A 14,362-nucleotide genomic window follows, 5' to 3' on the forward strand; every position below is an offset into this window, starting at 1 on the left:
TATGGGTAGGAATTAAAGTTATAATGCTGTGTTTCAGAACTTTATATGTCAAATGTCCCCATGAGGGTGATTTTCCAAGGCCTCGTAATTGCATGGTCATATTACATAAAAGATATTTATATGAGTCATGAGTTTCAATAAGTAAGCTTTGCAAATTTTATATGTCCTATATTTTTGCACAGCCTGTCACGTACACTGTATGTTGGTACAGAAAATTCCACTTTCATAATAATCCCTTTCAGCACAAGCTAGAAATTAAAGCACATCAAGTTACGTTGTGTTGACATGCTCTAACATAACAGTTAATTATCCTGCCTAATGTCAGGAGTGCATCGAATCCTATAGGATTCAATGCACTCCAGCTAATACATGGCATGTTATAAGTACATGTATATAAGTAAAGCATATAACTGGGAAGGTTGTGAAGCATTGAAGTGATGACATAGATTTTACTTGCAATTGGTAGATCCTTTCCGGTTCAACATGAATATATATATAATTATGAATATAATTATATACAGTTGTATATCTTCCATGTGTATGTACTGTAATTAATGTCCCTAGTAACATGTAAAACATAGTTATACATTAGAGCAACTCTTATGGCATTATTGTCCTTATTATTTTGTGAGGTGTGTGTGGGGGAAAGGTTTAACTGTACATTGAAAAGATTGGTTATCTTGATACTAGTTGTAAGGTGAAAGGGTGCCCCTGTATATCAGCCTCTCTTGGGTACCCAAACACATAACAATCCATGTGTACAGTAGATATTTTTAACCTGCATTTAAATGATACCAAGTACCATTATACAAGAACATTTGTACTGCATATACCTACTGTATAGTGTGTACTACTGTATATATGCTGAATTTAAACATTTACAAATAAAAATAATATCATTTTTCTCTTTTGTAAATTCTATCCCTCAGTTCAAGGAAAATTGGTACTGGTAATATGTGACTGTGTTCATCAATTAGTTTACTGATGGTCTGGTAGCTCTGTTCTTCATATTCTCTGTACAAGTGTCTCAGGTTCAGTGACTCATACACCTCCTTCACCTTCTCTACACAACCCTCATCTGATCTACCATAGTTAGCCTGGAGGAGGGAACAAAAATACACACATGTTATGGATACAACTGTACAATTTACCTAACTATCACACTATTATAGAGTCAACTATACACTCAATTTGGTGTCAGTTTGATTAACCTTCACACAGCTAAGTAACCATTTGACAACAATTACTCCAATAGAGCAGACGTGTTAACAAATTCTAATTGAATGATCACATCCAATAGATGACTATGTATACAAAATGATGGGATCATACATTTCAACCTGTCTTAGTGGTCACCTCCATAGAATAACCACCCCTCTTATATAATTAACTCCCTCACCACCAAATTTGTAGTGGCTCCAATTACTGCTTCTAAACTGCTACAACTTACACACCATACCATATAATCCTACATCAATTTACTCGCTATAGAATAAGGAATTCAATTATCGAGTTGCTGTTTACACAAGAGCAACCACAAATCCATTATATAACTTTAAAGTGAAAATTTGGCCTAAGTGAAACCAAACATGAAATTTCACTACTTTACAGGCTAGGACTGTTTATAATAACACACCTGTGTGCCAGCTGAATCATAAAAGTGTTCAGATAAGTGAATTTGTTTGGATAAACGAAGCCCATTGATTTATATACAGAGCTCTGTTGAATTACTCTAATAGAACATACACCTGTGACAAAATACCCTAATAGAACAGTCACCGCTACTGTTCAGATAATTGAGGTCCTACTGTACTCTAATAGAGCAGTCAGGCACTCTAATATAACAGTCACTTAGCTGTAGCGGAAACCCCTTTTCAAAATTCCTGCATATGCCCCTGTTGCCTCCAATTGTAGCCCAGCATTTATTTCTTAAACTCAAATGACACCACTTGACATATATTTGAGACCTGGTGTTTATTCAAAAACTTCTGTAGTGATGTTCCCTACCCTTGGGGACCAGGTGTTTATGCAGGAACAGCCATACATCAGTATATACATACATGTATGGCAATTTGGTACACGTACACACTGTCCTGGATCATGTACTGCTATTGCTATCCAATGAATTAACACTTTAAACTAAATAGCTATGTACTAACAGGAGCTCATAAGTGCTGCAAGGTGCCTTTGGTGCTTATAAGCTCCTGGTGCTAAAATGCACACAGCAGTAGGATGTTATAGGCCACTTTGTGAGAAGCCATCGCCGCAACAACTTGATTTCAAATTGTGTGCAATTGAAAATATAGGAGTCCATGACTGCAGTCTAGCAGTAAAACCTCAGTAGGCTGAACTCCTGAGGACTGCCTGTTGTTCAAATGTATGTATATCTGACATTGCAAGTAAAATTGTTGTATGCTATTAGAATGCCACCAAAATGCTCTAATAGAACAATCATTTTGACATGAGTGTAACCATAGATAACAGACACTCCATACTGGATTGAAAACTTCTAAGCTCCACCTAATCTATCCATGCTTCACACCCCTTATACTGTACACAGTACCAGGAATAGATTTTATAAACACACGTTTTGCTTACTGGTGAATAAAAAATGTAAGATTGGCTTATTCATAGTAGGTGTACTGATGTACAGTAGCTAGAAGTTTAGCAAACACGAAAGATTGATATGAGAGGTGGGAATTGTGTACTTGACTAAACTGGAGCAAATATACCATGAAACACATACCAGTACATGTAGCGATAAACACCAGCCTTAACCTACTTTTGTTTGCCTCGCTGTTTTCACAAACATGTGCAAATACCATTTATACAGAAGGTGCCTATACCAGTAGAAGGCCAATTGCCACCAAAGAAACAATCTACTAAACACAGTAGCTAAAGCAATCAAGGCAGCAAGCCAGCATCTTCAAATGAAAAAAAAGTGTTTCAAAACTTCAGGCATAAAACACAGATAGACAAGTAGTTTTGCATAGGCACTAACATGTGCTTCCAATCCAGGTAGGGGTGTCTATTATCTACGATAATGGCAAATACATAGTAACATAAATGGGTGATTAGAAGTTGTAGTTACCAGAACAATAATACATATATGTGACCAAATCTGTGAAAACCCAACACAATCGTCCATATTTTGAAGCTCTTGTTTGTTAACTATTCATATTCTACTGTGCTTAGCCAATTGTACCCCTCTGGCCAAGTTTCAGCCTCATATGCCAATAGCTTTCAGAGTTACAGCCCTCAAAGTAGTAACAACAGAAAGATCGACTTGTACAGCAAGTATAGGGAAAATAATTTACAGGCGCTTACTGAAACAGTTGCAACTTACAAACAAACAGAATGATGTACGGAGTTGAACTTTGCACCATCGCGTTTGCCATGAGTAGGGGAATCGATTACTGGGTAAGTTTTTCCTGTTATCACCTTTCTTCACTGCATATGTACAAAAGTGAAATTTGTGAATAAAGATCGATCGCATACGATTGTTTTGATGTGACATAAACAAATTCCCATAACTTGCATGTCCTTGGGCCTACTGCAATGAAACAACAATTTTCTAACTCCTCTTGAGCAGGCAGATAAGATGATATCCAGGTTTTCATTGTTAGTCCCTTCCTTCACTAAGAAAAAGGTGTTCAAAAATTTATGGAATTTTTTCAATAATATATTTCACCCATTGTATTCAATGCTTTATGCTGTAACGTTAGACTTATGCAATTGTGTTGGGTTTTCGTAGATCTGGTCACATATGGCAACTTATGTGGAACACAGGTAAAAACTACATACTCCTCATTAACTGATCTCACCTCTAATATTGCTCTTTGTTCATCACTGGCTCTCTTCAATGCTTGTACTATCAACCAGGTACACTTGTTACCCTGAATGTCTTTACCAACCTTGCCGACAGTGATTGGGTCTCCAAAACAATCTATAAAATCATCCTACAGTAGTGCAACATGTAAGAGTTGTACCCAGTACGTGATTAGTTAATTTGTACACCACACACACGCACGCAAGCACGCACACGCACACACACACACACACACACACACACACACACACACACACACACACACACACACACTAGGGCTGGGACGAAGCTTCAAATGTTTCGTGGGTCGAAGATTAAGTAAACTTCGAATTATAAAAGTATCCTTCGAAGCTTCGTAATGCACTCATAGTCTACGAAAGAATTACAAATAAATGTCGTTATTCCTCTTGCAGCTGTTTATTCCTCTTGTGTGATTAATGTTCACCTCTTCGCAATCAATCTTCATGTGCCATGCCCACTTTTAAACCATCTCAGTTCAGCTTGCTACCATAGTTGCAGCTTTAAAACACCTTATAAAGTGATAGATAATGCATGGAAAACGTTCTTTTACCATTAGTTGGTGTTTACCTGTGCATGATTGTAGTACAGCAGACACGCCCATTTGCAATTGATCGATCGTGTCATTCAGTACTGCTGCTATGCACTTTCCAAATGCTTACAAACTTAATAAATAGGTTTAGAAAGAGAAAACTTAAGAAGGATATGCATAAACACAAGAAAACCTGTAACTTGAAAGCTAACCCTGAAGCTTCAAATGTTCGAACATTTTATTAGCGAATGTTTGAAGGTAAATTTGAATATTCGTCCCAGCCCTAACACACACACATACAAACACACACTACCGCATATGCAGTAAGTGCACACACAAACAACCATGACAACAAATGCGCTACCTTACCTGGTTTTGGTAATATTCCCCGATTTCCAATAGAATAGACAATGCTCCCTCATTGGCAGCTTTATCATTTATACCAGCCTATGGTAGGATAACAACAATGAATGAGCAAAATGGAATATTCTACAGTAGGTACATGTAAAAACCATAAAAAGACTTTACTCCTCTTCATTTGCACATACAGTGGAACCTGTCTAAGCCGGTGTCACCTTTGGGGCTGACCTTACTAGGCTAGTGGCTGCCGGCTGGTGGATTAGTGTATAAACTTCTCACTTGGGTATTTAAAGTTGGTCTTTTTAGAGAGGCGGTCTTTCTATGCAGGTGACTGCTAAGACTGTATAACATTCACATACCATGCAAAATGCAGCTGCCACTGGAAAGTAGAAAGAGAAATATCCAGTCTTGTACTTCACAATACTCTTTAGCCTGTCATGAACAAATACATGGAGTTGACTGGTATATGTGACTGGACCTGTGAAAGGGATTTCCACACACATCCAAAGAAACCATAACGTTCAAAATAACATATACAAATCTGAAATTTTTTCATCCGTCACACTTTGCTGGTTCTCATTACCAATCAAATTTAAGTTAATAGCATTGTTTAAAGTTGTGTATGTATGATCATATGATCCAAAGTAGGTAAATTTGATGTCTGTGAAAGATCCCTTTTCACAAATAGAGTCATGCTTGATTACCTTTCCTCTGTAAACTGACTAAGGTCAGTGATCTTCTGTGAGAATAGTACATCCATTATCTCCCCTATATCTGTATATTCTACAATCTAAAATGCAAATCCAACAGTAACAGAACAACAGAAAGTAGCAGACATGTATTGTAGCAGACAGTTGACCATCCTAACACCAGTGACTGTTCAATTAGAGTATTTACACAACGGGCATATGATACAGAATTTTGGCAGGAGAAATTCTTCACATAACTCTGGCAGGCAATAATTATGGTGAATGCTTGTGTCATACTGCATTCTCTCTGTTTAGTTTGCTAGAAAGTGGACAAGAAAATTTTGGCGAATTGAAAGTTTGCCAAAATTTCTCCCTCCTAGTATCATACAGTATTATAGTACTGTATAGTAGGGACCACAAAGGAGTAGGCATGGCCCACGAAATAGCATCACCCAAAAAACCACCTTCAACTTTCCCTGATGACAATGAGGCAGTATTGGTTAGGTAAAACCAAGCTGAAACAAGCTTTCAGATTGACCCAAAATGCTTTCAACAAATTGCTACAGTTTTTTCTTTTTAGAATTATTTAATGGAATTTTCTACTTACTGACTGACTGATGCCTTCAGACAAGCATAACTTGATAACGGCTAAGGCTACAGGCTTGATTTTTTCACTGCTCGACGTCGCTTCGGCCCGAGGGATTCCTCTTGGCATACCGCAGTATGTACAATGCATTCTTCATGGACTTACCAGTGTCTTCCTTTGTGTCCCATTGATCATTGCTGACAGTGAAAAGTATCAATTTGGCAGTGGCCTCCCTTCATAACAGAAACTGTTCGTATTTTTCATAGTGGCTATTTTGATTGGAGAGGTACTTTTTGAACAGTCGAAATATTGTGTAACAGCTGTCAACAAAGCGTAATGGATACTTCAATTTTCAGACAATGATTGATATAGCTGGGACGTGCGGCTCCATTTCAGATGCTGTATGTGTGGTTATAATACAATTATTTACAAATAAAAAAGTTAACAAACAAGTATATACACAAAAAAATTTGGAGTTTTCAACTAGAGTAGGGACCATAGCATGTCGATAACAAGTTGATGTTGTGCTACTGTATGCTACTTCTAAAAACCAGGCACTAGTTGCATAGCTGGAAATGTATGCTTCAGTTTTGTAATAATGCAGTTATTGTAATTTTGGATTTCATAATAGGTGAATTATTTCATAATTCTCTAATTATGTTGCTATGCATTGCTAAGGAAGCGCATTTAGAGCTTTCAACAACTTATTACACACAGAAGTATTTTCTCAACTGGTTATAGTTTATCTACAGTGCTTTTTTCCCTCAAATTCTCTCTACAAAACCTCAAGGCTACCCTTTATTTTTGTTCATGTACATAGGGACATGTCCCTTTTCGAGTCAAAGAGATACGCACTTCCTAGTTGCCTAAGAGGTCTGTTACAGTAATTTTCAGTAGTTAGATACAAATGGGAAGGTAGTTCACGAAGTATGTAGAGTCGCTACACCCATTGAAACTGCCTCAGTGTAAACTATACCTATCCTCACGTTAAATACGAGCTTCATTAATCTTAGTGTTCAATTTAATAGATAGACTGCTTTTTACCACTAAAAGGATTTACTCACATGGGTACATATGGACAAGTATAGTAAGGCTCAAACGAATAGTGGTTTACTGTATTCGAATATTCGCTCAGCTCTTACGAAATTAGTCGAATAATCGGTGTAAGGCTTCATTACAATTCAGTAATTAAGGCGGCCACTACCAAGAGGCCTACAAATAACCACAAACAGCTTAGTGGCTTTGTATGAATAACGTTAGTAAGAAAGACATACTATGATGCCCATTCTGAAAGGATTATCACAGCGATACTGTGATATAAAGTGATTGTAACAAAGTAGAAGTACCTGGAGTAAGCCACAAATCCGTACGAAGTCTTGCGCTTACGGTGATTTACCATGGAATTAGCACATCTTCACCAATTAATGGCTGCCTAATTCTATTACTACTCTTCACTTTATCACCATAGTCCTTTCCTTTTCATTACTTTGTTAGCATCGTCTTCCGCTTCGTTAATTACTGACAGCTAATCACATGTCACCATATAATGATCACGTGCGAATAATCGTTTGTTAATTTTATTATTCGGCTACAAAGCAAACGAATAGTAATCCGAATATTTGGCTAATCGTTTGAGCCTTAAAGTATAGATAGGTAGATAGGTACACACACATTTTTACGAAAACAATTTTAGTAAACCAGGTGTAAAAAGTTGTGGAAACCATAAAAGTGCAGTGTCCATTACTACCCTTTCTCAAACTTGAAATGGAACCATACTGTATGTGTCTGTTGTTGACAACTGCTGTTACCACTAATCATCTGGTTGGCTGAAATGTTAACTCTCTTGAGAAAAGATCTACTTTTGATTAGGATTCCACCAATACAAAAAATACCTACCAATCCAATACCGATACTTAGCAGCAAATTTTCACCAATACAGATACCGATAATTGCCTTATAATTTACACACCTCTCAAGTTAGCCTGTGTGACTGCTCTATTAGAATTTTTATTGTCCAGTGACTATTCTATTAGAGTAATTCAATCTTTTTCATGCAAACATAGTAAGTAGCAGTTGCTCAATGTACAGTATAACAAAGCAATCCCTGTACCTTTCGCTAGAATAATGCTCAACACTATTTCCAGCCTGTTATACCTCATGTTTTGTTAGCATAGCATTTATGATGATAGTTATGATGACGATTGGTGCAAGTGGCTATTAATCGGTATCGGAATACCTAAATAACCGATACCGATCGATACCAAAGCCCAATATTGGCTCCAATACGATACCAATCCGACTATCGGTGGAACACTACTTTTGATTTTTAGCTGCTTTTCAGGATCCAGCTCAACTTGTACATACTATAGTATAATGTACTCGACATTGAAGTTGGTTTTTTTTTGAAATCTGATATGCATTTTGTGTGGGCAAATTTTCTACAATTATAATGAGTCCATTATGAATGGACATTACATCCAACCAAAAAACATGCTGGGACATACACCAATTTTGGTCGGAAAATTCCAGATGCCCGATCATTATTTTAAGCACAGTATGTGGTGAATCCTGGGGAACACAGCCAAAAGCTAATCTTTTCTGTATTTATATTAAGTAAGTGATGGAAACTGTGCAGGTACTGTGAGATGTGTTTGGGAACACAATAAATATATCATACACATGTATAAGTCTTATCCACTATTGCATACATCACAAAAAATGGCAGTAGCAGGTGGTGGTGGTGGAAGGGGGGGGGGGGGGGGGGGGGACTTTTGAGTATTGGGAGAGATGGTAGTTTGCTATTACAACATTTATAAACTTAAACAAGGGCAAAGGTGAGGTACCGTATTTAACCGTTTAATAGCTGCTCCACAGCCTAGAATTACTGTCATAAGAGCCGCGGCTTGTATCTGAACATACTGTTGCAAGTGTTGACTAGACACATTTGAAGCAGAAACCAGGCAAAGGAGTTGTTTTGCCAGGAAATAGCATTTTTGAGAGAAGTTAAAATGAATGACAGTAATGACAGATGATTAAATAGGTCAGTTACTTGTGAATCAGTACAAACGCTACGGGCTGCTGCCACACAAGCTCATAGTGGCCGTCCTCAGATAGTAGCCACCTTCACATAGTAGCCACAGGGTTTTGCTTGTTGAAAGTTATAGTAGCCACGGCTATTAACTGGTCAAATACGGTAGACATACTTCAGTATATTTGAGCAACAATTATTAATAATTTTGGTCTGGTTTTGCAAGCTCCCCTTTGCATTGCTACAATATAATTACTAACTATTTTATGGCTCCATGTCTATTAATCCACACAGAAAATGTTCAGTATGATTGCTGGGTGGTTAACTCCCTACACTATTGCCAAATATGGCATCAAATTTCATAATGGCAGATAAGGCTCATTACACAAGCATGTACACACACTACTCACCATATGGAATAGTTCTATTAGTTCAATGTAACAAGGATGATGACGAAACTCTGAATTAAGTAGCACATAAGCTGATGAGATTAACCAGAAACTATCATTTACAGCTATCATCCTAATGTGATCCTGTGAGAGAATAGGCAGTTACACACTGAGTAGCTTAAATATTACATGCATACATACATAGCACTACCAATGCAAAACCTTGTTCTACATACACACCGTAGAAATATTCTAAATCCAGAGCACAATACACTACACACACACACACACAAACTACAGGTTTGTGTACATGCGCTTGAAGAGTACGGTCGCAAGATTAAAATTCAAAAAAATTTGGCGGTTCATGACGTTATTTAGAGGAGCGGGTAGCTTAATTCGATAGTGAGCGCAAGCCGTACCTATCCTTTGTCTTATATCTTAGAATGGCAAATGGATAATCTTCGATTATCCCTTTGCCATTCATTGAATCATAAAATAGACACTTTATATCTATTTTATGATTCAGAATGTAAGAACTGATAAGTATTGCATGGCCGCATAAGTCGATTCGTGAGAAGAGGCGGAGCCAAGTAATTTTAAATGATTATTTGGGATTTGTCAGGTCCTTATGGTCTTTATGGATAGGGGTTATACCCGCTACATTTCTCTCATTGAGAGGTTCGGAGTGGAGAGTTAAATCTTTCTATGAAGGTGGATTTAATAGTAATTAGAAGTTTCCAGTTCTAATGAATAAAAAGCATGTTCGTACAAATTGCCCGTCAACCCCGAAAACTCGGGGTAAGTCGTAACACAGTAAGGGTATTGGAAAATGTCCTTGGATTAAATAACATAAAATAACAAAATAGATTTAATTTTGTATTCTGAATTCACAAATTGATAATTTAAATTAGCAATTTGTGGATTCAATGAATACAAAAATTGACACTTTGTATCAATTTTTGTATTCAGAATGGCAAATTCTATTCTATTCTATAGAATAGAATAGAATTTGCCATTCATTGAATCATAAAATAGACACTTTATATCTATTTTATGATTCAATGAATACAAAATGGACAATCAAAGATTATCCATTTTGTATTCTGATTTAATAGCAATTAACAGAATCAATTAATACATTAATTGATTTTGTTAATTGTTATTAACAAAATTAAGTGAATTTCTTGAATTCACTTAATTTTGCTAATAAATGGGTATTGCATAGCCATTTATTAAATACAAAGTACATCCTTCAGCTGCCACAAACACAGTCATGCCTACATAGAGAAACATATTACACTGGATCCCTTGTGCACTACTCAGGTGCCTATGGGTCAGTGCTAATTCTCAAAGCAGAACTAGTACCCAGTAAGAGGCTGTACTATATTTGTCACAGGTGAAGCCATGGCCACTCATTACATAACATACCTGTTTGTACCAACAAAGTTTATTTCTTCTTGTCAAAGACTTGTCCACTATATCATCAGCAACTAAACTAGCTGCTTGTAGCTATAACAAAGTCACCATTATCAAACAACAACGTAATGATCATTGTGTGCTTACTATTTCAATACACCATCCCAACGTGAAGGCGAGATGTTTCTCTCTATCAGACAATGTCCCATCACTATAGAGTTGTGACAGTGTAGACACCACCATTAAACCTCTAGTCATCTTCCCTATATAGTAGTAGTACTCCTTAATAATACACACCACTGTGTACAGTACATTTGTGTAGATCAATGATTCAATAGACTTAGGAGTTCATACATACAAGTTCAACTACTAAGTTTGTGTACAACAATATACAGGCTCACTGCTTGTGGAAGTTAGCAGAAAAAGGTTTGACAAGCTGACTAAGACAAGGATAACTTGTATTGACAGCCAAGACACTTAAGTGTTCTAATAAATTAGTGCAGTCAAATGCTGTATCTAAGAATTACTTACTTGTACACAGTGTAGACTATTTTACTAGATTGTATATAATCACTGGACTGGACTAGTGGACTGGACTGGTGGACTCAGTTTTTTTTGTTTGTTTTTCATTTTAGCACATATTTGGGCAACTGGTTGTAGCTATTGCTACATTGAATGTAAAATATGCAGGTGAATCTGTCTACTTGGCACTGTCTGTTATCTTAGAATTGTGTGCAATTCTCTCTCTCTTGGCATAATCTGTATTGTATGACTACCATTTGCTTTATCATGAAGTACAAACCATACAGTACATGTGTAGTGTTGTAGTATCCATGCAAGTTATAGTCATGGAGTCAGCTAAATTAAGTGGAGACAGTTAACTATCTTGCTATTCAATAGCTGATAAAAAGGTTCTATAGTTTTTGCATGACGGCAATAACAAGTGAAATCACATGCACAAGATTTTAACCAATCAAATTGATCCATTTTGAACTTTAAACTATAATTACCACATGTGACTTCTGTTTTAGATTTGTTGACATGCAAGAACTATTAGAACCTCGGTACATAGCTGAAGCTGGGCAATGTTGACAAGTCTGGCATGATCACACCTTTCTTTGGTTTGTGTGTGGGTTTCTTTATGTGTGGGGGAGTGGTCTAACTACATGAGACTAACATACTTTCAACCAGTTGCCCAAATATTTGGTTAAAAAAGGGAAAATACCTGAGTCCAATAGTCCAGTCCACCAGTCCAGTCCACTAGTCCAGTCCAGTGATTGTATACAACCATTTTACTATCACTTTAAGGCCAACGTAGGAATTTGCAACTCAAACCACTATTAATTTTTGAGGTAAAATCATGTACAATATTCAATGCATGACAGGGATGTTCATAGGTTGTCTGTTAACATAAAGAAGTATCTATTGTACAGTGGTTACCAATATACAGTACTGTTGGCAATGAGAGTATATGTAACCCAATACAAGTATGCTGCTTCCAAGTTTGAATTCATGTGAAATTGTACAAAATCTAATAGATATCAGTATTGCTGCTGTGTCCATGTTGGTATTATAGTCTCATCACACTGTTGTTGAACACCTTGCCATGGTCCCTACAATGGCCCATTGACTTTTGAAAGTCAGGTATCATATAGTATGTCAGTAGCATCTTTTATGGTATAATTACACACATATGTGGCACATATTATGACATATTTAGTGGCCGTTGCTAAGAGATAATTATACGACATCATGTTGTGTGTAATTTAGTACAAAATGTTATAAACAAATTCTTGAATATCTCGATTCCATAAAACTTTTATGTGACCTTGACTCCATGGCTAATTGGTCCTGAGATTGAAACCAATTTTTAAACACCAATTCTAACAAGTTTATACATTTATCATTTAACACTAAATTTCCTACATCCTATTTCATAGACGACACTATATAATCAAAACTAATGCACCGTGATCTTGGTATTATTTTATCCACATGCAGATTTATCGTGGAAAAATTAATACATCAGCCAAAGCTTACAGAACCATTGGGTGACTGAGATGTACACTCATCCGCTTAATTGACATTTCTACCAAGAAAACTATTTAGCATTTGTTAGATCACAACTACTTTATTGCTCTCCCTTCTGGCACCCTTACTTTATTTGCAACATCTCTGCTCTGGAAAGAATCCAACGCCACACAGTGAAAAATAAATAGTGAATACTGTGGCAAATAGTGAACGTCACTGGAATATTTTAGTGACAGTCACTAAGAATTTGGTGACATTACTACTTGCGACAGTATTCACTACTTACTTTTTTCTGTGCATGGGACTAAATGCAAAAACAGTCAAGCTGTATTAAAAGGATGCAGCCTTCTAATTAATTATCATCAACATTATTACAGCTATTTGATTGCTGCCACCTTTGATTTCACAACTTTTTTCACCCAGGATTTTTGAAGGCCACACCCTTATACAATTTTCCATGAATTTCACTTATTTTTGTATCATGAACCACGGTAGTGGATCATAGTAGAGATCATCTAAGTTTTTTTGCCAAAATTCTAATAGAGCACACATCTAAACACCACCTTAGGAAGCTCCCCCACCACAAAAGAAGCCTCAGAAGTGAATTTAGAAGAAGTACATGTCCATTGGAAAATATGAAGTTAAAAGGTACTAATAAAAGTATTTTTAAATATCTGAAATATGCTATTTTGTTCATCTTCTTAATATTATTTTTTCCACATGGTTAGAGCAAAATGTGAGTACTTTTTGGGAATAAAACATAATTTTCCTTCCTATGTCTTTCTTTACATACATTACTTAATTTTAAATGCATATTACAATGATAACACCCATTCTCAAACAAATTTGCTTCTGGTAGCTAGGTTCATTTTGCCATCAATCTTCTGACTTAGTCTCGCAAGTGTATAGCTAATGTGTACTAAGTATCCAATCCATTCATGTTAACACATTCATTTGGAAACCCTATATCATTACCTATATTTAACTACAGTATATTAAGTTCATACCAGAGCAACAATGTTGTTGTGTACCACTGCGTACTTGACTTAGCTGCACAAGTATGCATGCCTATATGATAAATCAGAAGCCGTATTATTGCTGACCACAACATGCTATAAACTGCATGCCGATATGTCAAAGCTGTATAGTACAAAGTACATTCAATAGTAAGGAAACAATACACCGGTGTTTGCTAACTCTGATATTATTAGCTGACTATAGCTACTTAACAGCTACTGTACATGATAATTAACTTGATATACATGTTAGTACTGTGCAATATCAAGCACCACCAGCACCTCTTATTATCAGGTTAGCTATCCACTAATGGATTTATAAAAGTAAACTAGTGAAAAAATAATTTTAAAATTAAAACATGGGAATAGAGATCGCTGAAGAAAGTAAAGAAACAAGAGTCAAACAAGCCAGCATGTTAAACACACAGAGATCTCTATTTGGACTCAAATAAACATTTATACAGAAGC

The 14,362-nt window shown here is 36.4% G+C and overlaps 1 protein-coding gene across 1 annotated transcript; it reads right to left on the minus strand.

Annotated features, from left to right (window-relative positions):
* Positions 1 to 819: 819 nt before the first annotated feature.
* Positions 820 to 11,106, minus strand: LOC136252867 (farnesyl pyrophosphate synthase-like). Its single transcript, XM_066045450.1, has 8 exons — positions 10,995 to 11,106; positions 10,860 to 10,940; positions 9,453 to 9,575; positions 5,444 to 5,529; positions 5,099 to 5,171; positions 4,749 to 4,826; positions 3,825 to 3,959; positions 820 to 1,097 (listed from the first exon to the last, which is right to left on the minus strand). Exons 1-8 carry the CDS (start codon positions 11,103 to 11,105, stop codon positions 897 to 899), a joined length of 888 nt encoding a protein of 295 aa, XP_065901522.1. The 5' UTR covers position 11,106; the 3' UTR covers positions 820 to 896.
* Positions 11,107 to 14,362: the final 3,256 nt, after the last annotated feature.

This window comes from Dysidea avara, chromosome 4 (genome assembly GCF_963678975.1).
Source record: "Dysidea avara chromosome 4, odDysAvar1.4, whole genome shotgun sequence".
Lineage (NCBI taxonomy): Eukaryota > Metazoa > Porifera > Demospongiae > Dictyoceratida > Dysideidae > Dysidea > Dysidea avara.

Coding starts and splice junctions, on each gene's coding strand:
- LOC136252867 (XM_066045450.1), bottom strand. CDS start 11,105: ATGACTAGAGGTTTAATGGTGGTGTCTACACTGTCACAACTCTATAGT. Junction 5,530..9,452: donor TAATAGAACTATTCCATATG/GTGAGTAGTGTG, acceptor TTTGCATTTTAG/ATTGTAGAATATACAGATAT. Junction 3,960..4,748: donor GGGAATATTACCAAAACCAG/GTAAGGTAGCGC, acceptor GCACTACTGTAG/GATGATTTTATAGATTGTTT.